The 27,600-nt window shown below is 43.9% G+C and overlaps 1 protein-coding gene and 1 pseudogene across 2 annotated transcripts in view; both read right to left on the reverse strand.

The window, feature by feature from the left end:
• The window catches only part of LOC118589788 (sperm-associated antigen 6), a 176,581-nt gene extending 158,454 nt beyond the window's left edge, over window positions 1-18,127 (reverse strand). For both annotated transcript variants that reach the window (XM_036197364.1, XM_036197363.1), the window contains exons 1-2: window positions 17,924-18,127; window positions 17,749-17,844 (exon numbers count right to left, since the gene is read on the reverse strand). In XM_036197364.1, coding sequence (XP_036053257.1) covers window positions 17,749-17,844; window positions 17,924-17,948 — 121 coding nt within the window. In that variant the 5' untranslated portion in view covers window positions 17,949-18,127. The remainder of the gene's footprint in view (window positions 1-17,748; window positions 17,845-17,923) is intronic.
• LOC118589790 lies at window positions 1,977-2,882 on the reverse strand (annotated as a pseudogene).
• Window positions 18,128-27,600: the final 9,473 nt, after the last annotated feature.

The raw sequence follows: 27,600 nt of genomic DNA on the forward strand, positions 1-27,600 counted from the left end.
GTACATGTGTTTACCTTCTTAGGGTTTGCTGTGAGACTATCAATTGCCTGTGTTTTTGTGGCTACAACTGAGTTCTTTTTTTTTTTAACCTTTCTAAAGCTTTATTGAGAGAGAGAAAGCTAAGATAAAGAGCAACTCTTTCCATTTGCCTGTTCGCTGGCCAGAATTAGATAACTCCCATAAAAGATTGGGATTTTTTGTTATTTTTTAAAGCATACTTGGGCCATCTCTCAGTACAGAGATGGATAAGCTTAGGAATCTTTAAGTAAAACCTCAAGAAGACAGCCTAAGGGAGAATTAGGGCTGATTGAGTTGGAAGCCTTATTTCCCATGTCTGCAGCAGAGAGGCAAAAACAAAAAATTAAAAAAATAAACGTGATCTGGAGCTAAGACCTCCTGGAGGCCTGCGGATCCCATCAGGCACAAAGAACATGCTGGTTTCACACAGCCCCAGGACGCACCTGAAGGTGGTAGTCCCATCGTGAAAAATATCTCAAGCTGCAGATGTGGGAGGTGGCTGGAAATTTGGGCCTGAGATGGGGGCCAACTGTAGCCAGTGGAGACCATGGCCGGGTTCGCCCGCTTTCAAGAATAACCAGTGAGGCGCCAGATGCTCAAGGGTCATTCTCACAGATTCAGGAAACCATATAACTGAGTTCTTTAGGTTGGAGTTTACCTTCTAGTACTTTCTGTAGTGATGGGTTTGTGGATAGGTATTGTTTAAATCTCTGATTTCATTGTGAAATATTTTGTTTTCTCCATCTATGTCACTAAAAGTTTTGCTTGGTATAGTAATCTGGGCTGGCATCCCTGGTCTCTTAGTGTCTATACAACATCTGCCCAGGACTTTTAGAGTCTCCATTGATAAGTCAGGTATAATTCTGCTAGGTCTGCCTTTATGTGTTACGTGGCTTTTTTCCTTTGAAGCTCTTAATATTCTTTCTTTATTCTGTATGTTTAGTGTTTTGATTATTACGTGATGAGGGAACTTTTTTCAGTCTAGTCTTTTTGGTGTTCTGTAAGCTTCTTATACCTTTATAGGCAAGTCCTTCTTAGGTTGGGAAAGTTTTCTTCTATGATTTTGTTGAATATGTTTTCTGTGCCATTGAGCTAGAATTCTTCTCCTTCTTCTGTCCCTATTATTCTTAGGGTTGGCCTTTTTATGGTGTCCCAGATTTCCTAGATGTTTTGTGCTAAGAATCTTTTGGATTTAACATTTTCTTTGACTGATGAATCTATTTCCTCCATTGTATCTTCAATGCCTGAGATTATCTCTTCCATCTCTTGTATTCTGTTGGTAATGTTTGCATTTCTAGTTCCTGTTCTCTACCCAGTTTTTTTTTTTCATTTCCAGCATTCTCTTTGTGTTTTCTTTATTGATTCTATTTCAGTTTTCAAGTCTTTTTTTTTTAACTTTTTACTATTCCTTTATTTAAAGTAACTTGCTTTACAGTAACTGCTGACCATAATCAACCACCTGTGTTTCATAGCAAATGTTTGGATTTTTAAAAAATGATTTAAGTAAGGTATATAAAAAAATGAAAAAATGCTTCAGATTTCTTTCTCTCATATGCTATTGTTATATTAAGGCTTAAAACTTCAGAGTTTTAACACTAATTAATGGAGTTCTAAGAAGCTATTAATCTATTCTGGTAAGCACTGACTTTTTTGGCAACCTACCAACATTACTTCAGAACCACCCAAACAGAAGAAACAAAACACCCAACCTCCCCCAGACAGGAGAGGGTAGACTGGCTGGCCTTCCTAGACCATATCCTTAGCAGGGCTCTCTTCTGTCCTTTCTTCAGTCAGGATTTGCTTTGTAGTACAGCTGGACTTAGAGGCATGTGCTACCTTAACAGGCCAGCTTTCCTCCTATCTGCAGTGAATTGTGAAGGAAAAACACTACTTCTAGGATACAGATTAGCATGGTCATGGTATGGGATTTGGGTGCTCAAAAAAATGCCTGCACCTGAGATCAGCATTTAAAAATGGACACTGACATGTTATAAAACTAAGGCATTGCTTTGTTGTATTTAAATTACACATATTGAACAACAGCAGTGGAACAGAATATGCTCACAACTGGGGGTGAATGCTACAGGTCTCCCAGATGGACATCATTTTAGTCAACAACAGAAGGACCACAGTCTCTGACAGAACCAGAACTGAATAAACCACAACGGGTATGTTCCAGTGAAGAGTTTGCCAAGTGTCTGTCCAGGTCTCTTAGAGCTACTGAGCAAATGGGTTGGCATGAATAGTTATGTCCTTAATGTGTACATCATTAAGAGGTCTGTATGTCTTCTTATTTACTGGTAACTTCTCCAATTCATCCAAAGTCTCCAGACCATCTATGACCTTTCCAAATACTCTGTATTTCATGTCCAGGTTCGGCTGCTTGCCATAGGTGATGAAGACCTGAGATCCATTGGTGTTTGGGCCATTATTAGCCACAGATACAACACCTATGATGTTGTGCTTCAGATGGTCACTGTATTCATCCTCAAACTTCTTGCCCCAGATACTGCTGCCTCCCCTCCCAGGGCCTGTTGGATCTCACGTTTGAACCATGAAACCCTTGATGTTCCTATGAAATACACAGCTGGTGTAGTAATTACTGGCACAAAGAGCCAAGAAATTCTCACATGTTTGGGGTGCCCTCTCACAGAAAACTTCTATTTTGATATCCCCCACATCTGTATTCAGTGTTACAGACATCCTACCTCTTGATGGTTCCAGAAAACCTTGCAGAGAAAACCTGAAGTAAGTTTACACTTCACTCAGCACTGTTGCTGCAGAAACCAAAAAGACTTCATCACAGGCACCAGGGAGTCTGCCAGTTTTCAAGTCTTGAATTGTTTCCTTCACCTGTTTCTTCTTTTCTTGGCCTTTGCTTTCTTTAAGGGATGTATTTATTTCTTCCAATTTTTTATTTCTCTTTTCCTTCACTTCTTTAAGGGAATTTTTCATTTCTTCTATAAGAGCCTCTATCATCTTCATAAAGTAATTTTAAGTTCATTTTTTTGTGTTTCAACTGCATTGGGATGTTCAGGCTTTGCTGTTGTAGGATCACTGGGTTCTGGTGGTTGGTGGTGCCATATTGCTCTTTCTGTTGTTGAATGTGTTCTTAGAGCAGTGTCCACTCATCTTGTCTTCCACTGGTGTGACTTGTGCCTTTGCCTGTTGTGCCAGGTGTTGTGTTTTGAACCTGTTTCTATGTAGTCTGCTGGGTTTGTGGGAGAGGGCTGGCCACAGGGAGGGTGTTCTGGTGCTTAGTGTTGGGTGTTGGAGTGGGCCTTGGCAGGACCACATCCAGTGGGTGGGTATGGGTGTGCAGCCTGGAGGCAGATATCTTACCTGCCTGCAGGCTGGCGGGGACTGCACCAGAGCAGTAAAGCTCCACCAGAGGTGGAGGCAGGTCCAGCTGCCTTGCTTGTGCTAGGATGGGAGGGGGATCATGGAATGTGGCCTGGGGTTTAGTTAGGGCCTGGACTTTGGAGCAGTCCAGACGAGAGACCAGTCACTCACCTGTTTTTCTACCTGGTGTGGTTTGTAGTCTGCTGGGGTTATAGTGATGTTCTCTCTTATACTTGACACATTCTACTTGTAAGGCTTTCCTTTGCATTGTCTTGCTGAGTTGTAGTGTTTTCTAATTCCATCTGCATTTCATCTTGAGTGCTCACCAATGTTTCTATCTCTTCATTGAATTCTATTCTAAAATTCTGGTTTATCCTTGTCATTTCTATCAGCCTCATGTTTGTGTTTTCTTTAACATCACTCAGGCATTATATTTGTTTTATATTTATATTTATATTTATATTTATATTTATATTTATATTCTGGCTTGTCTTCAGGACCTGACATTCTCTCTTTCAGGTCTTATTATCTCTTAGTAAGGCTCACCTTTGAGATTTTTATTTGACAACATGAGTTTTTCACTTCCAGTTTTATTTCAGTTTAAGTTTTCTTTAGTGATTCTGGTTTTTTGTTAAATTCTTCTTTCAGTTCTTGAAATATTTCATCATTTCATTCAACTGTTTGTGTCTTCATCTTTATTAAAGCATTTATTCACATCTTCTTTAAGTCTTTAACATATTCATAACTGCTGTTCTGAAGTCCTTGTCTTGCTCTTCAGCTAAATTTCTTTTCTTAGGACCTAACATAATTGGGTTCTTGGCTTTTAGAGGAGGTACATCATTTTGGTTGTTCATGGTTTGTGTTTTTATGCTGAGATGTAGGCATCTGGAGTTCTGGTGATTGGGGTGTTTCTTGGTGTAGATACCTGAGTTCATCTTTGTTGGATTGGTATTCTGTTCTTTGACTGCCGTTGGCCAATCTGGGTCCTAGCCAAGTGTGGTAGCTGTGGGATCCATGCATCCCAGTCAAGTGTGGTAGCTGTGGGATTCCTGCATCCCAGTCAAGTGTGGTAGCTGTGGGATTCCTGCATCCCAGTCAAGTGTGGTAGCTGTGGGATTCCTGCATCCCAGTCAAGTGTGGTAGCTGTGGGATTCCTGCATCCCAGTCAAGTGTGGTAGCTGTGAGATTACTGCATCCCAGTCAAGTGTGATAGCTGTGAGATTTCTGCATCCCAGTCAAGTGTGGTAGCTGTGAGATTCCTGCATCCCAGTCAAGTGTGGTAGCTGTGGGATCCCTAGTTGACAGTTGCTTTGTGGTTGGAAAATAGAGATAAACTAGAAAGAAAGGCTGAAAGGGGAAATGAGGAAGAACCAGGGAGACCCTCAGTCTCCACCAAGAGGCAGAGTTCCCATGGAATTGCGATGGAATGGGAAAAGGGGCTCCTGTGAGAAGGCTGAAGCAAGATGAAGGGTAAGGTAGAATGACAGAAATGGGGGACAGGAAGGAGAATGAAAGTGAGGCTGCTTTGGGTCCATGGTAGAGAGATGTTATGCAGGTTGGTTCAGTTACAAAGGACTGGAGATGGGCTAGATGAAAATGCTAAAAGTGATCTCCAAGAAGAACTAGAGAAACCTTCAAGACAGCATCTTTATCAAGTGCTGCTGGTAAAAACTAGTTAGCTGCATGTGAAGAATGAAACTATCCTAATCTCTCACTCTGAAAAAACTCAATTACAAATGGATCAAGAATCTTAACATAAGATTAAATACCTTAAATCTGCTAGAGGAGAAAGGAGGGAATTCACTTGAACTCACAAACACAGGAAAGGACTTTCTGAACAGGACACTGATGGCATGGGCATTAACATCAACAATAAATGGGACCTCATGAAACTAAAATATTTCTGTACATCAAAAGACAGCACCACTTAAGTGAAAATGAAACCTTCGGAGGGAAAAACCTTCACCAGCTATATATTGGACGGGGGGTTAGTATCTAGAATATATAATGAACTCAAAGAGTTAAACATCAAGGAAACAATCCAATTAAAATATGGGGCATGGAACTAAACAGAGTTCTCAGAAGATAAAATACAACTGTCTAGCAAACATTTTTTAAATATTCAACATCCTAAGCCATCAGGGAAATGCAAATTTAAACTAAGTAGAGAGTTCCTTTTCCCTCAGTCAGAATAGCTAAATTCTAAAAACAAACAATGACAAATGCTGACATTGATACAGGGAAAGAGAAACTCTTGTTCACTGCTAATAAGAAGTGAAAACTGATACAGTCACTATGAAAATCAATACAGAGTTTCCCCAAAAAGCTGAGAATAGAGCTGCCCACATGATCAGTCTAAACTACTTTTGGGTATATACCCAAAGAACTCTATATCTTCTTACTACAAAGATATTTGTGCACACATGTTCATTGTTCCTCTAATCACAATAGCCAGAAAATGGAGACAGCCTCTATATCTATCAATTGATGAATAGATGATGAAAATGTGGTATATTTATATAATGGAATATTAACTATTAAAAACTGAAATTAAAAAATTTGCAGGTAAATGGAGTGGGAAGCAATCACTCTTAGTGAGGTGACCCAGACCCAGAAAAACAAATATTGAATGTTTTCACTCATTTGTGAACATTAGCTTTGATGGTTTAGATATCTGTATTTTTTCCAGAATACCGATAGAAGTCAGGAATTACTAAGGGTCCTTAGGGAAGGGCTTTCAAGAGACAGAATATAGAATGTAATAAAGAGCTAAAGGAGAATTATAGAAAATAAATAAATAAATTGGAGTGAGAGATGGAGAAGCAGAGTAGAAGAGGAGAAGTGTGAGGGATAAATAACACTAAAAACTTCAAAAACATCATATGGAAACCTAGTGCTATAGAACCTTCTTAAAACATTTCTCTATATACACACACAAATAATTTAAATGGAGTTACCTTATAATGGGGTAATAGACACCAGAGACTAAGAAAAAAGCCTAATCCCAGGAATGGGTTCTTTTTCATGGAGTTGTTGACCAGTTCAGTCCCAATGATACCCTAGACATTACAGGATATTGGCAATGCTGTTTATTACCCTTCAGAGCTTGATAATAAAACTTTACTGCTGAATACTACACATACTTGAGTCATAGAACATGGAGAAATCAATCTAGTTCTCACTTGGAAGCTCCATCCCTATTGGCTAGCTGTCATAGTACTGAAGGGCTGTATATACTAATGCAGGAGGAAAGTAATCATCAAATCTTATCCAGATGATAACCCTGTGAACTAAATAATAATTGGTCTGATAAGACATACCTACTGGTGTAATAGTATAAACATCATCTGTGGTGGTATTGTGTTCCCCAAAATAGTGTGCACCCTAATAAATTTATCTGGGGTCAGAGAACAGACAGCCACTAGATACAGAGCCTAAAATGGTGGCTAGAAAATGGGTCAGAGCAAGCCATAGCAGAAGCTGGGTGGTGGTGGTGCACGCCTTTAATCCCAGCACTTGGGAGGCAGAGCTAGGCAGATCTCTGTGTTCAAGGATATAGCCAGTACGGAGACACACGCCTTTATATGGGAAAAAGACAAAGTTTGGAGAGAAGGGAAGTGGGATAAATCTAGGAAAAGTTGGGGAAGGAAGGGTGAATATGATCAAAATATGTAGAAAATTACCAAAAACATAAAATGTAGAAATTAACATAAAATTTGTAAATGCTATGAAGTTAGATAAGAATTTTTATGTCTTATTCAGAAAGTAAACAACTATGTTGGATAATGGCATGCACCATCGTGGAGAATACAAAAAAAGATTGAAGTATGTATAGTGAAATTTCCAGATCTTAGTGGTCAGGATAGGGGTCACCTGCTCCAGTCTTTGTAACTTGTATATTCCCAGGTTCATTTGAGGTCCCTCCTATTCAGTGAAATCTTCCATTTATTCTTGTCCCTTAGTCCAATAGAATTAACAGTTTATTACACATTTTATCAAGATCAATCCCAGAGTTGAGGGAAGCTAGAGGGCCATTTTGCAAGGGTCTCATATTCTTGAAAGGCATTATCTACAAATAAACTCACTGAGATAAAGAAGTATGATGTATAATAGGATTTCATAATGCTCATCATAGAATTGAAAACATAATAGGTCTATCACCAAAATCATTGTCATAATATATAAAATCATTGTTCTGAAGAAAAAGATGGAGAAAGACACTAGAAAATGGAAAGGCAGCCAGGCGGTGGTGGCACATGCCTTTAATCCCAGCACTCAGAAGGCAGAGCCAGGTGAATCTCTGTAAGTTTGAGGCCAGCCTGGTCTACAAAGCGAGTTCCAAGACAGGCACCAAGACAACACAGAGAAACCCTGTCTCAAATTTAAAAAAAAAAAAGAAAGAAAAGAAAAGAAAAAAGACAAGAAAAGAAAAGAAAAGAGAAAATGGAAAGGAATCTTATACTCATGAATTAGCAGAATTCAAGGTTGTAAAAGGGACCATTCTGGATCTAGAAAAAATCATCCTGAGTGAGGTAACCCAGACTCAGAAGGACAAACATGGTATGTACTCACTCATAGGAGGATACTAGATATAAAACAAAGATGACTAGACTGCTACACAATTCCAGGGAGGGCTACCTAGAAAACGGGACCCTAGGAAAGACACAGGGATCACCCAATGACAGAGAAATGGATGAGATCTACATGAACAACCTGGACGACAGTAGGAATAATGAAGGGCAAGGTTCGAGGGAAAGAAAGCTTAGGGGAACAGAAGATCCCACCTGGATCAGGAACAGAAAGGGAGAAGAAGGAATAACAGACCATGATAAATGAAGACCACATGAGAACAGGAATAGGCAGAGTGCTGGAGAGGTCCCCAGAAATCCACAATGATACATCCTCTGTAGACTGCTGGCAATGGTCGAGAGAAAGCCTGATCTGACCTAGTCTGGTGATCAGATGGCCAAACACCCTAACAGTCGTGCTGGAACTCTCATCCAATAACTGATGGAAGTGGATGCAGAGATCCTCAGCCAGGCCAAAGGAGTCCAATTGTCAGAAAGAGGAGGGACTGTAAGAGTATGAATTGTTGAGACCAAGACTGGAAAAGCACAGGGACAAATAGCCAAATGAATGGAAGCACATGAATTATGAACCAAAGGCTGTGGAGCCCCCAGCTGGATCAGGCCCTCTGGATAAGTGAGACAATTGAATAGTTTGAACTGTTTGTGAGGCATCCAGGCAGTGGGGGAGGACAGGGGAACCCATGGCTGATGTGTAAAATTAAAACACAAATATAATAAATTTTTAAAAAGGAGAGAAGGAAAAAAAAGGACCATTCTACAAAAAAAAAAAAAAAAAAAAAAAAAAAAAAAAAAAACACTTAAATTCAATGCAATCTCAACCAAAATACATTACTTACAAACCGAGAAAAAAAACCTATTCTGAAATTCATTTGAAAACAGAAAAGACCCTGGATAGCCAAAACAATCCTGAGTAAGAATACTAGAGATTGCTATTGAAAACTTCCAGATATATTACAGAGCTAGAGTAATAAAAAAACAGTATGGTACTGGCACAGAAACAGACATGAAGACCAGTGGAACAAAATAGAAGAGCTAAATATAAGTGATATTTTGGTAAAAAATGTGGCTGCTTTTTGCCCTCATCTGAAAAATCTGCCTGAAGCTAAACTGGAGAATTTTGGATTTCTTCTATTGGCAGAGGAATCTCAAGACAGCCTCGTATGGACTCTGTCATGCAGTTATTAATTATAACTTTAATGAAAATTTATAATGAAAATGAGCAAGCTGAGCAGGGAAAATCACAAAATGTAAATTTTGAGGAGAAAGGGGACATCAGGAAGTAGAATGGAGTAAAGCCCTGTATTCAAGGAAGTAAACACATTAAGAAAGGGAATAAAGGGAGTGGTGATCTCAGGGCAAGATCCTACCCAGCTAAGTTCCCAACTTGTGAAAAGGAATTAAAGAAAAGCTTAGAGCCAGGTGTTTTGGTACACACTTTTATCCCAGCATGCAGAAGGCAAAGGCTGATGAATCTCTGAGTTTGAGGCCATCCTGGTCAAAGAGTAAGTTCAAGGTCAGCCAAGCTTAGGCAGTGAAGGTAGCAATCAAAAACAGAAAGCTGGTAAAGATGTAATTGAATGAGGGCAGCCATGTTCCAGCCCCAGCAAGCAGAAGAATTTGGCAGCTTTGGCCACATGGTTCTGGATAGAAGAAACAGATTATGGAATTTGCCTCTGTACCTAAGAAAAGCTGCTGAGGCCAGACATGTTTTGGGTTTCTCTTAATGAAGGCCTAGAGAGGCCAATGTGTCAAGCTGTGAAGTTGAAGCCCAAGATGCTGGAGATGCCAGAGCCATGGGACACCTGCCAAGGAGAGCTGCCAACAGAGAATGGACCCGCCCAACAGAAAGAACTGTGTTGCAGTCAACAAAACTGAAAGGAACTGGAGATTTGAAGAACTCTTTGACATCAGACATGGACATGCCGAGTTTGGAGTTTGCCCAGCTGGTTTTCAGTCTTTCTTTGGTCCAGTATTTCCTCACTATGCTCCCTTCCCAACATTTTAGAAGGGTAATGTATATCCTGTGCCAATGTATGTTGGAAGTATATGATCTGTTTTTTATTATAATTTTATAGGGGATTACAGTTAAGAGATTGCATGAATCTCAGAAGAGACTTTGAACTTTGGACCACATTGTTGAAGCTGTTATAGGCTATGGAGACTTCTGAAGTTGGACTAAATGCATTTTTGCATTATGATATGGCTACAAGCTTTTGGGGGCCAGGCAGTGGGATGTGGTGGTTTGAAAGAAAATGGTCCCCAAAAAGAAGTGGCACTATTAAGAGATGTGACCCTGTTGAAGTAGGTGTGGCCTTGTTGGAACTGTGTCCCTGTGGAGGTGAGTTTTGAGGTCTTTTGCTCAAGCTTTGCTCATTGTGACACTCAGACCACTTAGCAATTAAGGAAATGCAAATTAAAGCAACTTTCAGATTTCATCTCACCCTGCTCAGAATGGCTAATATCAAAAAAAAAAAAAAAAAACCCAACTGAAAACAAGTGCCAGTGTGGTTGTGGGGAAAGGAGAGACCTTATTCATTGTTGGTGGAAATGCAAATTGATGCAGTCACTCTGCAAATCAAAATGGAGAATCCTCAAAAAGCTAAAAATAAGTCTATCACATGACCCAGCTCTACTGCTTCTTGGCAGGTACCCAAAGCACTCAACATCCTGTTCCACAGATGCTTGCTCAGCATGCTCACAGTAGCAAGGAAATGGAAACAAGCTAGCTGTCCTTCATTAGATGAATAGGTAATAAAAATGTGGTATTTATACACAGTGTAATGCTATTCAACTGTAAAGAAAGTGAAATCGTGAAATTTTCAGGTAAATAATTGGACCTAAAAATATATTAAGTAGGTAACCCAGACCCAGGATGACAAAGACTGCATGTTCTTGCTCATCAGTGGTTCCTAACTACAAATCCTGAGATGTGAGTATACATGGAGTAGCCACAGAGACCAGAAAAATAAGAAGGGATGGTGGGAGAGGGTTGATATGAGACTAGCAGGATATAGGTGATAGGAAGTGGAAAAAGGGGGTGTCCATAAAGACAGAGGGGGAACAAGGAAAAAATGACACCAAGGTTGTTTGATAAAGCCCCAGAGAATCATACTATTTTATATTTACCTAAATTTGTACACAATACGTGTGTGTGTGTGTGTGTGTGTGTGTGTGTGTGTGTGTGTGTGTGTGTGAACTAAGACAGTTGGGCAAACAATGCTTCCCACAAGAACCATAGATCAAAAAAGTCTCAGTACCAAGCACAAGAAACATGTTTCCAAGTGGTTGGTCAGAATAATCCTAGTGACTCCAAAAGCAGTAGAGTCTACTTATGCAGGCCTTGGTTGCCTCTCAGGGTTGAGAGTGGGTCCCTATTGCTACAGACACTGGACACTTGAGATCTGATTTGAAAGCATCTTTCCTGAGGTCTAGCTTCCATGATACTATGCAACTCCAGAAACTATACTATTCCAGGGAATGCTATGCAAGCTGCTAAGGTAGGGAAGCAATTAAACAGTCCTACTCAGCTGCAACACCTGTGGACCATAAAGGTGCAATGAGTGGCACTCACATGGTAGTGGTAACCAACAGCTGTCTAACTGGACTTAAGGTCCACTCAACTGGAGGGAAGTCATGCGTGGTACTGGAAACCCAGCCAACTTCCCCAAGCTAGTGAGGTCATGGCTCTTAGAAGAGCATCCACAACCTCTACTTTGCAAGACCAGCATAATTCCTACTACATTCTAAATATTATCCTTATGCTCACAGGTAAATGTACCTACCACCTCTCATCAAAGAAGCCTTTCTGATAGGAATTCCAACCATGCCCTATGATCATGCATACCTGGCAGGACACTTAGTCATCTCTGTGTGTGGGCCTGTGTTCGCAGATGCATCCTGGCCTTTATAGGGTGGCACCATGTTCCTTCTATCTATCTATCTATCTATCTATCTATCTATCTATCTATCTATCCATCTATCTATCTATCTATCTCCATCTATGTGTGTGTGTGTGTGTGTGTGTGTGTGTGTGTGTGTGCCTCTCTTTCTGTCAGGCCTGGCTTCTCTTGTCCTATCTGTAAGGACTATGTCCTTAATTACATCACCACCCTGCAACAGTGTCCCAGCCTAAAAAGTGGGCATGCTCTCTCTGTGTTCTCTCTTTCCACACTCTCTCCTCTCTCTCCTTCCATATTCTCCCCACTCTGCACGGTTTCTTGGTCTTTCTCTCTTCTCTCTCTCTCTCTCTCTCTCTCTCTCTCTCTCTCTCTCTCTCTCCCTCCCCCCCTCTCTCTTCCAATAAAGCTCTAGAAAGGTATCCATGGCTCGTGACTCTTTCATCACTGATACATCCAGCACTCACATCCATCAGCATGGCCGCTGCAGGCCAACACTATCCCTTCTTCTCTCTATAAAAGCCCATTCTAACTCTGGTAACCGTGGCTCGTGACTCTTCCACCGAACAACCAGTGCCATTCTACCTTAGTTAGGGTTTCGATTGCTCTGAAGAGACACCATGACCAAAGCAACTCTTATAAAAGAAAGCATTTAATTGGGACTGGTTTACAGTTCAGAGGTTCAGTCTATTATCATCATGCAAGCATGCAGGCAGACATAATGCTGCAGAGTAACTAAGAGTTCTACATCTTGATCTGCAGACAGCAGAAGTGAATGCCACACTAGGCCCAGCTTAAGCATCTGAGACCTCAAAGTCTACCTTCACAATGATACATTTCCTCCAACAAGGGCATACCTCCTAACAGTGCCACTCTCTATGGCCAAGCATTCAAACACATGAGCCTATGGGGGCCACTCCTATTCAAACCACCATACTCTGTTTACAGCAAATAGAGATCATCACAGAAAATCTCAATTAGACACAATGCCAAGACCAACAGATCATGGGGAGCATAAACTCAACTGATACATCTACATTATGGCTCCTGAATCTATAGCTTGGGAATGTTGTAGAAAAGGTTGTGGAGAGACTGCAAGAACCTAAATACCAGGAGGTCTGCTGTGCAACAGTCTCTCTTAGAAATGGATGCTTAAACAAGACCATAAAAATTAAAAATTATAATATCAATAGATATGTAAATACAGAAGAGGGAAAATTTTGAAGGGTCCCACTCCTAGACAAGACAACTAATGACTGCTGAGAGAAAAATTATCCTCTTCCATTATTTGTTGTCCCATGCAGAGTTGTCAGCCCTGAAACCACATACACACAAACAACAAAAACAGACTCAGCAGGTTGTATTTATATATTTTTGAGAAACACATACATAGATACACGTAATAATAATAATCAAAGAAAAAGAAGCTACTTGGGAAGAACATGGGAGAGTTCAAGGAAGAGGTTCCTGGAAGGGGCTATAGGGATGAAAGAGAGAGAAGAAAGTGATGTAATTCTACTTCATTTAAAAATAAAAATAGAAAAAGAACACTTAACAATGGGACCTCACGAAATTAAAAAGTTTCTGTACAACAAAGTCAACTTTACTGAGTGAAGAGCCTTCACCAAGGCCAATATCTACAATATATTAAAAAAAAAAACCCACAAAAGCCCAATAATAATTGGCTATGGAACTGAACAGAGATTTCTCAAAATAAAATAATTCCTGGCCTCAGCCGCTTTTCTTAACCATGAAGGAAGATTCACAAACACTTTATTCCTATATCCTTTTTTAACCAGGTAGCTGATGAGGCCAAGTCCTTTGGCTCCTTGGATGGAGCCTGGTCAATCCTTTAATGCCATCAGCTTTCCTTTGCTCTTTAAGAACAGGTACTTTGTAAACCTGTTCTTTTCACAAATTGCACGGTCAGCTGGGTGGGGTCTCGCCCTGAGGGCCTCACTCCTTTACTCTATTTCCCTTTATTCCATTTCTCCTTATCTCTTTCAGGACAAACCAGGACTCCTGGTTTAAATTTCCTCGTGTTCCTTTTCTCCTCAAACTATACATTCTTCATTTCTCTTTGCCCCACTTGCTCTTCTTCATTGCAGATCTGCCTAAAAGTGATTACTAATAACCACATGACAGACTCAAGATCAGGCTGCTTTGAAACTCCTCTGTCAAACAACTAGTCCAAAATGCTTCAAGGTAGCCTCAGGCAGACTCTTGGGAAAAGGACAAATAGCAGCCACATTCTTTGCCAAGATACCACAAAAATAGTCTCTAGCCCACTTGCTATTGTTCCCCTTTGAAACCTCTTGATTTGGGCCTACATATTCCACACTGTTCTCAGTACTACTGTCTTCCAAGATCCTGTGAGGATGGCCCATTAAGTCCCACTTAACAGAATTCAACTGCTTTTTTTAGTCCAAAGTCTCCCATGTTTCTCAAAAAAAAAAAAAAAGGGAAAAAAAAAATCCTGATCAAGCCTGCCACAGCGATTGTCAACTCTTAAAATTTCCTCTGATCTCCACATGTATGCTGTGGCACACTCACACTGTAGCATATGCACACCTGTATTCACACACACACACACACACACACACACACACACACACACAAAACATAAACATCACCACATCCCCACAAAATAACCATAAGTTACAATTTTTATTTAAGTAAAGAGAATCAACTCCATGTCAACACTTTGGGCCAACACATACACCTGTGTAGAATATTATTTTAAGGTGTGTTACTTTTGTTTATGTTGCATTTTTAACTCTGTGAAGTTGTGTTACTGTGCCTGTCTAAAATACCTGATGGTCCAATAAAGAACTGGATGACCAATAGCAAGGTAGGAGAAAGGATAGGCAGAGCTGACAGGAAGAGAGAATATATAGAGGGAGAACTCTTGGAGGAGAAGAGGAAGGAATGAGAGATGAAGGAAGAGGACTCTAGGGGCAAGCCACCCAGCCACCCAGCCACCAAGCTACACAGCCAGACATGGAGTAAGAAACAAAGAAAGGTATATCGGATAAAGATAAAAGCCTAGAGGCAAAAGGTTGACAGGATAATTTAAAGTTAAGAAAATCTGGCAAGCAACAAGGCAAGCTAAGGCCAGACATTCATAAATAAGAATAAGCCTCTATGTGTGATTTATTTGGGAGTTGGGTGGCAGGCCCCCCAAAAGAGTAAAAAACAAACAACCAACAACTCACCTGTGCACATACACATACATCTCCTGGAGCTAGAGTAATGGGTGGTTGTGAGCCCTTTGATGTGGTGCTGGGAATCAAACTCCAGTCCTCAGAAAGAGCAGTACAAGCTTTTCATGGCTGAGCCGTCTCTCAAGCCCCAACACAATCAATTTTTTTAATGACAACATCTTATGAATTGGTACTAGTTTAGTGTTGACCAGAGTTGGGGGCAGAAGGAGATAGTAGGAGTGAATGCAAAGAACAATGTAAGAGTCCTGCATGCTGATCTGAGTGTGATGCATCCTGAGTATAAGGATGGTGAGTACGAATGAGATAAAATTAGTTAGAATAAAATACACGGAAGATAGTATGACTGGGGAAATGTGGATGAAATTAATAAATTTCTGACAATATCAGCATCATAATTGTAATAATAAAATTTTGACATATGACACTAGAGGAAGTTAAATGAATGGTAAAGGGCACATGAATCTATACTTATATCAAAATTTTTTAAAAATATATAAAAAAAATCCTTTCTCAATTCTAAATATTTTTCTCACCTCCTCTACCAATGAAAACATCTGAGAAAAAAACACCAAAATCCCAGGAACAAAAGAAGGACCAGAAAGGTACAGGGGTGTGTAAGTTAGTTTTAAAGATATTTTAAGGAGGCTGGAGAGATGGCTCAGTGGTTAAGAGCACTGGCTGCTCTTCCAGAGGACCAGGGTTCAAGTCCCAGCACCCACATGGCAGCTCACAGCTATCTATAATTCCAGTTCCAGGGGATCCAACGTCCACATTCAGTTACACATGCAGGCAAAACACCAATGCACATGAAATAAAATTAAATCATTGAGAATGGTTGAGTTGGGGGAGGGTCGGAGAGGAAGAGCAATGGCAGAGATATCTTGATAGGGGAGCCATCATGAGGTTAGGGAGAAACCTGGTGCCAGGGAAACTCCCAGGAACCCACAAAGATGACCCCAGCTAAGACTTTTAGCAATAGTGGAGAGGGTTCCTGAACTGGCTTTGTCCTGTAATCAGATTGATGATTACACTAATTGTCATCATAGAACCCTCATCCAGTAACTGATGGAAGCAGATGTAGAGATCTACAGCTAAACACTGGGCGGATCTCTCGGAGTCCAGTGGAAGAGAGGGAGGAGGGATTAAATGAGCAAGGTGGGGAGTCAAGATCATGATGGGGAAATCCACAGAGACAGCTGACCAGAGCTAGTGGGAGCTCACAGATTCTAGACTAACAACTACATGGGACCGAACTAAGCCCTCTGAATGTGGGCAACAGTTGTGCAGCTGGGTCTGTTTGTGGGGCCCCTGGCAATGGGACCAGGATTGATCCCTGGTGCATGAACTGGCTTTTTGGAGCCCATTCCCTAAGATGGGACACCTTGCTCAGCCTTGATGAGGTGGGGAGGGGCTTGGTCCTGCCTTTGCTTGATATGCCAGGCTTTGTTGACTCCCCTTTCTGAGGAATAGATGGTGGTAGGGGTGAGGGGGAGGAGCAGGGGGAACTGTCGTTGGTATGTAAAATGAAAAAAACAAAAAGAATAAATCATTTTAAAAAAAGTTATCCTTATAAACAGAAGGGTTTTTTTAGGACAAAATAGTGAGAGCAATCTCAGGGTTCGGTTAGTGGTTCATGTTTGATCTGGCAAGTGACACTCCCAGTCCCTCCCCTCTTCACCCTCTTCCTCTTCTCCCTCTCCTTTCTCCAGATCCCTCTTCCTCTCTCTGTCCCCTCCTTCGCTCTCTCTCCCTCTGCTTACCTCCCTCTTCCCCTGCCTCACTGCTCCCACTCTTTCTCAATCTAAGGAGGAGAACTAGAGCTGCATAAGGATTTTACAAAACCAGGTCTTTACCTACTTCAGATCTAGGAACTTAACATTCCTTTTTCCCTAAATAAGACCAAAAGCACTACTGAATCTGTAATTTCTCTATTGTAAGGAAGCCTAAGAAGGTCAAAAGGTGGCAAGAGGGAGCAAAGAGACAGCTTACTGAGTAAGCCTGAGAAAGACCTGGTTTGGGTCCCCAGCACCCACAAAAAGACAGGGCATGGTGGCAGGTGCCTGTGATCCCCATGCTATGGGGTTGCTAACAGCCAGTCTTGCAGAAATGGCAGGGTTCAGATTCCTATGTGAGGAAGACATACCTCTATCAACCACAGGAGTGCCTGGCAGGGACTAGGACATAGGCATGCACAGGGCTCCTGGGTAAAGTGGGTCTGATTAGGGTAGATTAACATCTATGCAAAACGACTTCCAGGCAGTTCATACAGCTTTGAATCAACCTGACAACCTGCCTGATTTCAGTGAAAATGGAAATAAAAACACCAAGCCCTTTCACCCTCTTGGCCTCATTCACTAAGACCCCCTAAGAGGACTGAGATTGTACAGGAGGAACTTGGAGATGTCCCCTCTGGTTCCCCGGGCACAAAACAAAACCATAAAACACTTCATCAGGCAAGGGACCCAAAAGGACAACACCTGAGGGGCAGAGGTACAGGTGTCAGAGACTGACTGAGAGGGCCAGGGCTCAGGGGATAAAAATTCAAGGGTGAATTAAGTGTGAGGTGGCAGGTCGGAGGGCGTGAGAAATTAGGGACAGCTCAAGTTAGGCGAGGCCGACCGTAAGAGCCAGCAGGGCACGAGCTGAGGAAGGCGGGCAAGGCTTGGGGTGCAGGCTCACCTGCATTCTGCAGCGTCTCGATGTTTTGGGGTCTGGTCGCCAGCTCCGCCACCATCTGCACGAATTGCGTCCGGGCTTTCTGGTACTGTTCGAACACTGAGGAGAGAGACCCGGTGGAGCCGTCCGGAGGCCCGCGGCACCAACCCTCCCGAGTGCCCGCCCGCCCTGACCATACCTTGCAGCACCTGCCGCTGACTCATGGTGTAGCTGGGCCGCCAGGCGCAGCTGGGCCGCAGATAACAGGACCTCCGCCACCTCCGGGCCTGCACTAGGATCCGTTCTTCTGTGTATCCGTCTCCAGGGCAACCAACCCAAACCGGATGCAACCGCCATCGAAGGTCGTGACATCACGGCCAGTGTGTCTGAGGCAGGCACACGGTATGGATACCTCACCTACAGCGTAGCACGCACCTAGGAGCTTGGTTTTTTGTGTTTTGTTTTGTTTTGTTTTTGTTTTTGTTTATTCTTTCCATGCCGGCGACTGTCAGGAGGACATGGTCCTCTACACACCGACCCAGAGCGCTAGAGTGTTGGGAACAAACTGTAGCCGGGCTGTCAAGAACAACCAAGCATGTAAATCACCTGTAATACGATCGATCGATACGGTATTGTCAAAGCACCCTTAACTCAATGTTTTCTTTTTAGTGTATCCCTAGTACATATGACATTTTTTTTTTTATTTCCTCTGAAGGTTCACAGCAACTGAATACTTAATTACACTCCAGATAGCAAGCAAGCAAGCAGTCCGAGAGAGTCATTGGGGAAAGCAGAAAAGCAAATAATGTAATTAATATCCTATGGTCCAGGTTACTCTTAACTAATAACAATTTTGTTATCTGCATTTCTTTGGACATTTTATTTTAAAGTCAAGCTTCATTGTGTGGCTGAGTGGCGTTTCCAAAATGGGGGTGGTGGGTGTGATATCTTGAGTTCAAAGAAACCGAGTTTCTTTTCCTTACTTGTTTAAAAGAGAAAAAAAAAAAAAGATTCTTTGAAAGGTTTATACACATATAAAATGTAATGATTTTTAAACCATATACAGTAGTGCCTCTCACAGTATCTTAAACTGGCCCTGTAGGAATGAAATCCATTTTAGACATATTTCAGGTATGTCTTTTTAAGCAAAAAGGTTGTTTGCATTCTCACACTGAGCAACTTTGTGTGTGTGTTTGTTGTTTGTTTGTTTGTTTGTTTGAGACAGGTTCTCTCTCTCTCTCTCTCTCTCTCTCTCTCTCTCTCTCTCTCTCTCTCACTCTCCCCCCCCACAATGGCCCTGATAGCTCTGGAATTCACTGTGTAGGCCAGGCTGGCCTTGAACTCATAGAGATCTGCCTGCCTCTGCCTCCTGAGTGCCACTATGCCCAGCTAAGCAGAAGAACTCTTAACTGAGAAAGTCTTCAGTTTCTTTTAACAGTGTGTATGTACTACACTTAGTCTATCTACCACTGGTTTCTAGCTTCTCTTTGAAAACTGTGTATCAGATATTTCAGTAATGTGTGTCTGAATATCTCTCCACCTGAAACCCCAGCCTCACCAGATGTCAAGCTGGGCGGAGCCAGTGCTGCAGAGTGGTGGCCGGACAGGAACCCGCCATCCTGTCCAGTGCAGGAGCTTGCTCTCACCTTTGGAGTCCGCTACAATAATTGTTGAGATCTCACCCTTATATGAGCTTTCTTGATGAAGTGCTAGTATTGGTGGGATTCTGTGCTCAGTATAGTGATAATTTATTTGTACTGAAATGTGATTTTATTTGTATATTAATAAAGTTGTCTTGGGGTCAGAGCAAGCCACAGCAGAAGCTGAGCCGTGGTGGTGCATGCCTTTAATCCCAGCACTTGGGAGGCAGAGCTAGGCAGGATCTCTGTGTGTTCAAGGATATAGCCAGCATAGCGACACACACCTTTAATCTCAATACCAACCACAGAAGACCTGGAGGTCTGTACAGACAGTCAGTGACAAGGAGGTCATGTGGCTGGGTTTACAACCAATGAGAAAGCAGAACAGAAAGTCTATATAAAAGACAGGACATAGGAAGTAGCTCTCGGGCAGAGAGAAAAGACAGAGCAGCAGTGAAGGGTAAGGTTTTCCGCTCTTAGCTACTGCTCTGACCTCTTGGCTTTTAACTCTGCAATTAGCTCTGTGTTTCTTATTTAACAAGACAGTTACATCTACAGCTCAGGGACCTCAGGGATTGGTGGGATTCTATATACAGGGACATCAGGGATTGATGGGATTTCAATCCCTGTTCCCAAGTGAGGGTCAGATTGGTTTTGTTGTTGTTTGTTTGTTTGTTTGTTTGTTTTTTATGGTAGTGCACATCTTTTTTTTTTCATTTTTGTTTATTAAGAAATTTTCTACTCACTCCACATGCACAGACACCCCCCTCCTACCTTCTCCACTCCCCAGTCCTCTTTCCCAAGCCACCCCACATCCCCCAAATTGAGGTCTCCCATGGGGAGTCAGCAGAGCCCAGCACACTGAGCCTAGGCAGGTCCAAGCCCCTTCCCACTGCACCAAGGCTGTGCAAGGTGTCACACCACAGGCAACGGATTCCAGGAATCTGCCCATAGACCAGGGACAGATTCCAATCCCCCTGCCTGGGTGCCCCCCAAACAGTTTGAGCCAAACAACCACAACCATCTTCCATATCCAGAGGGCCTAGTCCAGTCCCATGGGGGCTCCACAGCCACCAGTCCACAGTTCGTGGGCTTCCACTAGTGTGGCCGGTCATCTCTGCACGTCCTCCCATCATGATCTCGACGTTCCTCGTCTGCAGTATCTCTCCTCTCTCTCATCAATTGGATTCCCGAAGCTCAGCCTGGTGCCTGTCTGTGGATCTCTGTATCTGCCTCCATCTGTCACTGGACAAAGGCTCTATGATGACAGCTAGGTTATTTGCTAGGCTGGTCACCATAGTAGACCAGTCCAGGCAACCTCTGGACCACTGCCAGCAGACCACGGTGGGGTCACAGGTTGTTTTTCTTTGGCCCTTTTCACCCTATAAGCAGGACATGAGAGTAGGATTAAGAGAAGGATGCAAAGGTGGAGGGAAGGAGCAGCTAAAAAGGCAGACTCTAGAATTTGGAACCAAATAAGATTGATGGCAGGCGCCAGCAGAAACAAAAATGAACCATACATGCCTTAAGAGAGTCAAAGCAGCAAGTTTAGTCAGTTTGAAATATTGAGACCGGAGCGTGACTGAAGCAGAAGTGTGGCATCCTCTGCCATTGCTACCTGAGGAGAGAGAACTCAGGAAGGGAGGGTGTTTGGAGACCCTTGCATGTTAGAAGGTGGGACAGATGGTGAGGAGAGAGGACTCAGGAAGGGAGGGTGTTTGGAGACCCTTGCATGTTAGAAGGTGGGACAGATGGTGAGGAGAGAGGACTCAGGAAGGGAGGGTGTTTGGAGACCCTTGCATGTTAGAAGGTGGGACAGATGGTGAGGAGAGAGGACTCAGGAAGGGAGGGTGTTTGGAGACCCTTGCATGTTAGAAGGTGGGACAGATGGTGAGGAGAGAGGACGGTAGTGACCCAAAAGTTAACTTCTTTGATTTGTGTGTAAGGCGTTTAGCTGTGGCCAGAGGTACATTCTTGTATACGAATCATGGAGGTATAGCTTTAATACTGTATTGAACAAGCATTATTTTTAAATCCTTTCTTTCATAAACTGAATCCAGTGACCAGAAAGCACAGAGATGAATTTTGAGCTCTGGCCTCCAAAGCAGCCATAGCAAGCAGCCTTAGCAGTGGTGACTGGTGGCTGGTGGCAGCAGAGACAGCAAAAACAAAACCAATAAACACGGAACACAGAAAGCTCACACACTCAAAGAAGACCAGTCAGAAATAAAACATGAGGTGGCCACCATCATTTGTACATCCACCTGAGCCTGACCAATTTCTGTCTTGGCTCCATGTTTACAACAAAACTTATGGATACACCAGAAAACATAGACCCATCCACACACAGAAAACAGACAGAACTTCCCAAACAAGCAGAATCAGGCAGGCAGGCTATGTCTTGTGTTTTGCCCTGGATGAGAGTAAAAGGGTTTTATAATTGGATGAGAGGGGGGTGATGTTTGTCTGTCGGGGGGGGGGGGGGGTGTCCCGTACCTATGGATACACCTGAGAAGCTGGTAAGGGGAAAAGTGTGTGGTTCAGAAGACAAGGAGAAGGAGATGGCTGGCAACCCTGGGGTCAAGCAGATAGGGGGAGCAAAAGAAATAGAAGGTCCTACTTTAGCAAGAGATCCCTTCCATGAAAGGGAATGGGACAAGTTGGCACCAGCAGGATGGGATGGATGAGGGGAATACTCCTAAAAATACAGATAAGTGATGGGTTTGGTGAGGCTGGGAAGGCTGTCTCCCTTCAACAATAGAGGAATGAGAAGGAGAGGTTGGTACTCAAAAATCTCTCAGCTCCAAAAAGGTGGCCCCAAAATCAAGAAGAGAAACGGATCATTGCGGCACTGTGATGACTGCACTCCAGGGTTCCTGTCTGAGAGAGTGGTGATTGGGCCAAGGCAGCCTGGTCCTCCTCAGTGGTCCACAGCCAGACCTAGGAGGTTGACTTGAAGGTGATGTGGGCTTGATGTCCTCATGCCACAAAGGACATGAGGACAGTCAGAGGTCCAATGTCCCTCTTGATGGCACTATGGACATGGTCAGTGTTAGTTATTTGCTTCGCTCTTACCCCACAAGGAACACGTTCCTAACACGACAAATCCACAGAAGAGCTGTTTATCAAAATAGGATAGAGGATAGAGGTGACAGGCCTGTGTGAAGCACACACGTGAGTGAGGAGAGAAGAGGAGAAGAGGAGAGAGAGAGACCTGTGCAACATGGCGCTGGCTTTTTAAAGAGTGAGCCGCGCATGCGTACAGGACTGCATGTGGCTTTATGCAACCATGTAAAGCCAAGGAGTCCTAGTTACGTGAGATGTTCTGACCTGGAAATGGCTATTTTGAACCGGAAATAACTAGGCAGTCCACCAGGAAAGCCCAACCTTGTGGACATGTTGTGATTTCCTATCAGTCAGAATGGTTCTCAAGGGTTTCGACAGACCCAGACCCAGTGGCCCCCCCAACCACATCTGAAACAGGGACCTGCAGGTTCTTGGGCTTTGGGAGCCTGGGCAGATGCTATTCTATTCCTATATTCCTATCTTATTCCTATATTTCTGGACCCTACAACTCTTACACAGATCTATAATGAAAAGGAGCAAGCTGGACAAAGAGAAATAGAAAATGTATTGTTTATGGCTAAAAAGAACCAGGAAATGTAATGGGGCTAAATCCAGTGCTTAAAGGAGATAAAAAGGTTAAAGAAATGCCTGAAGCTAAATGGAATAAAGAGAATGACCTTGGGGCAAGACCCAACCCAGATAAACTTCCAACTTGTAAAAAGGAATTGAAAGGAAAGCTTAAACAATGAAGGAAACCATCAACAACAGGAAGCTGATGTAAATGTAATTGAAAAAGGGGGGAAGGGCAAGTTCCAACCCTACCAAACAGCAGAACTTGGCAGCTTCATCTACAGAGTTCTGGCTTTAGAATCAAAGATACAAGAAAAGGGTTGTGGAATCTCTTTTCTGGCTAAGGAAAGCTGCTGAAGCCAAGGCATGTGTCAGAGGTGTCTCTGCTTGGAGCCCCAGGGAGGCCTTTGTGTGAAGCTGTGAAGATGAAGCCTGGATATCATTGGAGACTCCAAGATGTTGGAGAAGCCGGACCAAGGAGGGCTGAAGACCAAGTGTGGAACCAGCCCAAGAGAGAGAAAGTATGTTGCAGTAAACAAATCTAAAAAGATTGGAGATCTGAAGAGCACTCTGATGTCAGACATAGAGATATAGAATTCCAAGTTTGCTCCGCTGGTTTTCAGTCTTGCTTTGGTCCAGTATTTCCTCATTGTGCTCCCTTTCCTCCTATTTGGAATGATAATGTATGTTCTGTGCCATTGTATGTTGGAAGTATATGATCTGGTTTTTTTTATTTTGATTTTTTTTTTTTGAGCTGAGGATCAAACCCAGGGCCATGTGCTTGCTAGGCAAACACTCTACCACTGAGCTAAATCCCCAACCCTTAATTTTGACTTTATAGGGGGTTACAGTTAAGAGATTTTTGAGCTTTGATCTTTTAAACACTGTTGAGACTGAAAGACTGAAAGGGCCATTGTAAGGGAAACAAGGCCCCCCCCCACTAGCTCTGCTAATTGCAGATTCAGTGGAAAATACTGCACTCTGCCCCCACGCCCCATATCAGAAAAGTTAGCCCATCACGCTATGCTAACAGGATGCTTGCAGGATGACCCCTGGGGTTATGTTTGCAAGATAAATCGCTTGGGAAGAATGCTTGCCAAATAACCCCTTGCTAGATAAGCTTGGAATTCATTTACCTACCCAGACTCTGAGAAAGACCACAGAGACATCTGGCGTCCAGGTGTCTGCTCTCGGGGTGACCCCACTCCCCTGTCCTGGTAGAACTGCCTCATAAAAGACCTGTGAGCCTCAAACTCGGGGTCACCAGCTTGTCCTCACGCTGGTGCCCCACGAGCTCGTGTTAAAGTAAAGCTTCATTTATGACCCGATATTGGAGTGAAGCTCTCTGTTTTGTACGTCAACCCTAACATCTGGAGGTCCCATCGAGATTGATAAGGACGGTGGTGAGTCGGCAGGGAAGCAGCTGTTCAAGCGGCCCGTGAGGACCCTTGGACGGTGGGGGACAGACGTGTCCTGAACCCACAGGCTGCAGCTCTGGAGGACGCTCTGGAGTGTGGGGACCCTGAAACAGAGGGCCCGTCTGGTTCCCTTTTGTCTAGGAGATTTTTCAGACAGCCCGGGCCAATAGACAATTTTTTTTTGGCTTCATTTTCCCTACCATTTTGCCGGCTTGTCTTGTTTATGTGTTGTGTCTCGATTTTTGTGTCCTTCTGTGTCTGTTTATACTTGTTCGGAATGGGACAGACGGCCGCCAAGTCTGTATCCACCCCTTTGTCCCTAACCCTCTCTCATTGGTCGGCAGTGACAGGCGAGTTGAACCTGATGGTTCGGATGAGGAAAAAAAAGTGACAGACTTTCTGTTCGTCTGAATGGCCCACCTTTGGAGTCGGGTGGCCGGTAGATGGTACTTTTGATCTTAATATAATCAGAACAGTCAAACAAAAAAATCTTCATTCCAGGTTCACATTGGCATCCGGACCAACAAGCCTACATCTGGGTCTGGAAAGATTTAATGATAAACCCGCCTAAATGGGTCCGGTCATTTCAGGTCGGCCCATCTGCACCACCTACTGATTATACCTCTCTCCTTCTAACCAAAACCTCTGATTCGCCTAAATCTTCCCCTCCCACATTGATTCTCAGGCTGATCTCATTTCTCTTGACCTAGACCCCCACCGCCTTACAGATCGCCGCCGCCACCGCCGCCACCGCCGCCGCCGCCGCCGCCAACGGGGGCAGGATCCGGACCGGCCCCAGTCTCCCCTTCGGGGCCTGCACAGGGCACCCGCCAGAGAAGGGCATGCCCTCATGATGAGGCGCCCAACGTGGAATCCAAATACTCCGGAAGGTAGGGAGCATCTGTCCCTCTATCGCCAGACTCTAATGGCGGGTCTCCATGCAGTGGCCAGAAGGCCCACTAATTTGGCTAAGGTAGATGAGGTTCTCCAAGGGCCTGACGAAACCCCCTCTGCCTTCCTTGAAAGGCTCATAGAAACATACAGGAAGTATATGCCTTTCGATCCACAGTCTGAAGAACAGAAGGGGACAGTAGCGATGGCCTTTATAGGACAGTCAGCTGCAGACATAAGACGCAAATTACAGAGATTGGATGGTTTGCAGGAACTGAGTTTGAGAGATTTAGTCAAGGAAACAAAAAAGGTTTATTATTAAAAAAAAAAAAAAGACAAGGCCGGTCGGTCTTGGCCCTTGACAACTGAGGAAGTCAGGGTTCGGACCCCCTCCCCAAACTCCGGGTAACGTTTAAAATGGAGGGGACCCCAATGGACTTTGAGGTGGACACGGGGGCAGTCTATTCAGCCATCAAGCATCCACTAGGCCCTCTGTCTACCCGAAAGTCACTGGTCCAAGGAACAAATGGAAGCAGAGAGAGACCCTGGACCACTCAGAAAACAGTCAACTTGGGGAAAGAACTCCCAGCAACAGAGAAATATCGGCTGTATGGGACCACCATCCCCGCGGCCCAACTGACTATGGTCCCCACAGGACTGAAAAATAAAAAATGGACCCACAGGTTCCCAGAGGCTTGGGCAGAGATGGGGGGGGGACCTGGACTGGCAGTAGAACAACCACCCGTTGTGGTCACCTTAAAACCCACAGCAGTTCCGGCTCGGGAAAAGAACCCCTTTGTCTGGCAAGAAAAACACCAGACAGCGTTTGAGACACTAAAGAAGGCACTCCTGTTGGCACCTGCCCTCGCCCTTCCTGATGTGAGTAAGCCCTTCACCCTATACCTCCACGAGAAAAAGGGGGTGGCGGTTGGTGTACTAGCGCAAGCTCTCGGACCCTGAAAAAGGCCCGTCGCCTTCTTATCCAAACGACTTCACCCAGTGGCTAGAGGATGGCCCACTTGCCTCCAGGCAATGACAACAGTGGCTACTTTGATGAGAGACTCGGACAAATTGACTCTGGGGCAGCACCTGACCATCATTGCTCCCCATGCATTGGAGAGCATTGTCCACCAGCCGCCTGACCGATGGCTGAACAATGCCCGGGCCACCTATTACCAGACAATGCTACTAGACCTAGACCGCATCACATTTGGGCCCCCGCCCCTTTTAAATCCAGCCTCCCAATCTCCCTGAAAGAGGGTAAAAATAAACTAGTCCATAACTGCGAGGCCATCCTAGCCGAAGAGACCGGGGTCTGAAAGGACCTAACAGACCAGCCTCTAGCCCACTCTGATCTGATATGGTATACGGATGGCAGCAGCTTCCTGAGGGGGGGGTGCAGAAAAAAGCGAGAACAGCCGTAGTGGACAAAAATCGGGTAATTTGGTCTAGTAGCCTCCCGGACGGAACTTCAGCCCAGAAAGCAGAACTGATAGCAGAGCTCTCACCATGGCTGCAGGGAAACGGGCCACAATCTATGCTGACAGCCGGTATGCGTTCGCAACAGCGCATGTGCATGGGGCAATATATCGAGAGAGAGGGCTACTAACATCGGCTAAAAAAAAAAAATTAAGGCCCTATTAGAAGCTGTAATGTTACCCCGAGAGCTGGCCATCGTACATTGCCCTGGGCACCAAAAAGGGGACTCCCCAATGGCAGCAGGAAACAGGAAGGCCGATCAAGAGACAAAGGAGGCTGCCCTCCGGGATCCAAGGAGCCTGGCCATTCACGCCTGGACTCTGGAGGATTCAGCTCCTGAAGAGGCTCCACCCCCGGAACTTCTGAAAGACACTCTGAAAAGGATCCACAAATTAACCCATCTGGGCAGCAGAAAATTGATCCAGCTGATTACAGAAGATAAGACCCTCTCCCCATCTAAAAAGAAACAAATGGCAGAAAAGATGATAGCTGCTTGCCAGGCCGGCCAGCAGGTAAATACATATCCTGGAAAACTGGCCCCCGGAAAAAGGCTACGAGGAACCCGCCCTGGCCAGCATTGGGAAGCAGACTTCACCGAGGTAAAGCCAGCTAAGTATGGCCTAAAGTACCTGCTAATGTTTGTAGATACCTTTACAGGATGGATAAAAGCCTACCCCACCAAAAAGGAGACTGCAGCAATAGTTGCTAAAAAATCCTGGAGGAAATCTTCCCAAGATTTGGACTGCCTCAGGTAATTGGGTCAGATAATGGACCAGCGTTCATGGCCCAGGTAAGTCAGGGACTGACAAAAA

This window comes from Onychomys torridus, chromosome 8 (genome assembly GCF_903995425.1).
Source record: "Onychomys torridus chromosome 8, mOncTor1.1, whole genome shotgun sequence".
Lineage (NCBI taxonomy): Eukaryota > Metazoa > Chordata > Mammalia > Rodentia > Cricetidae > Onychomys > Onychomys torridus.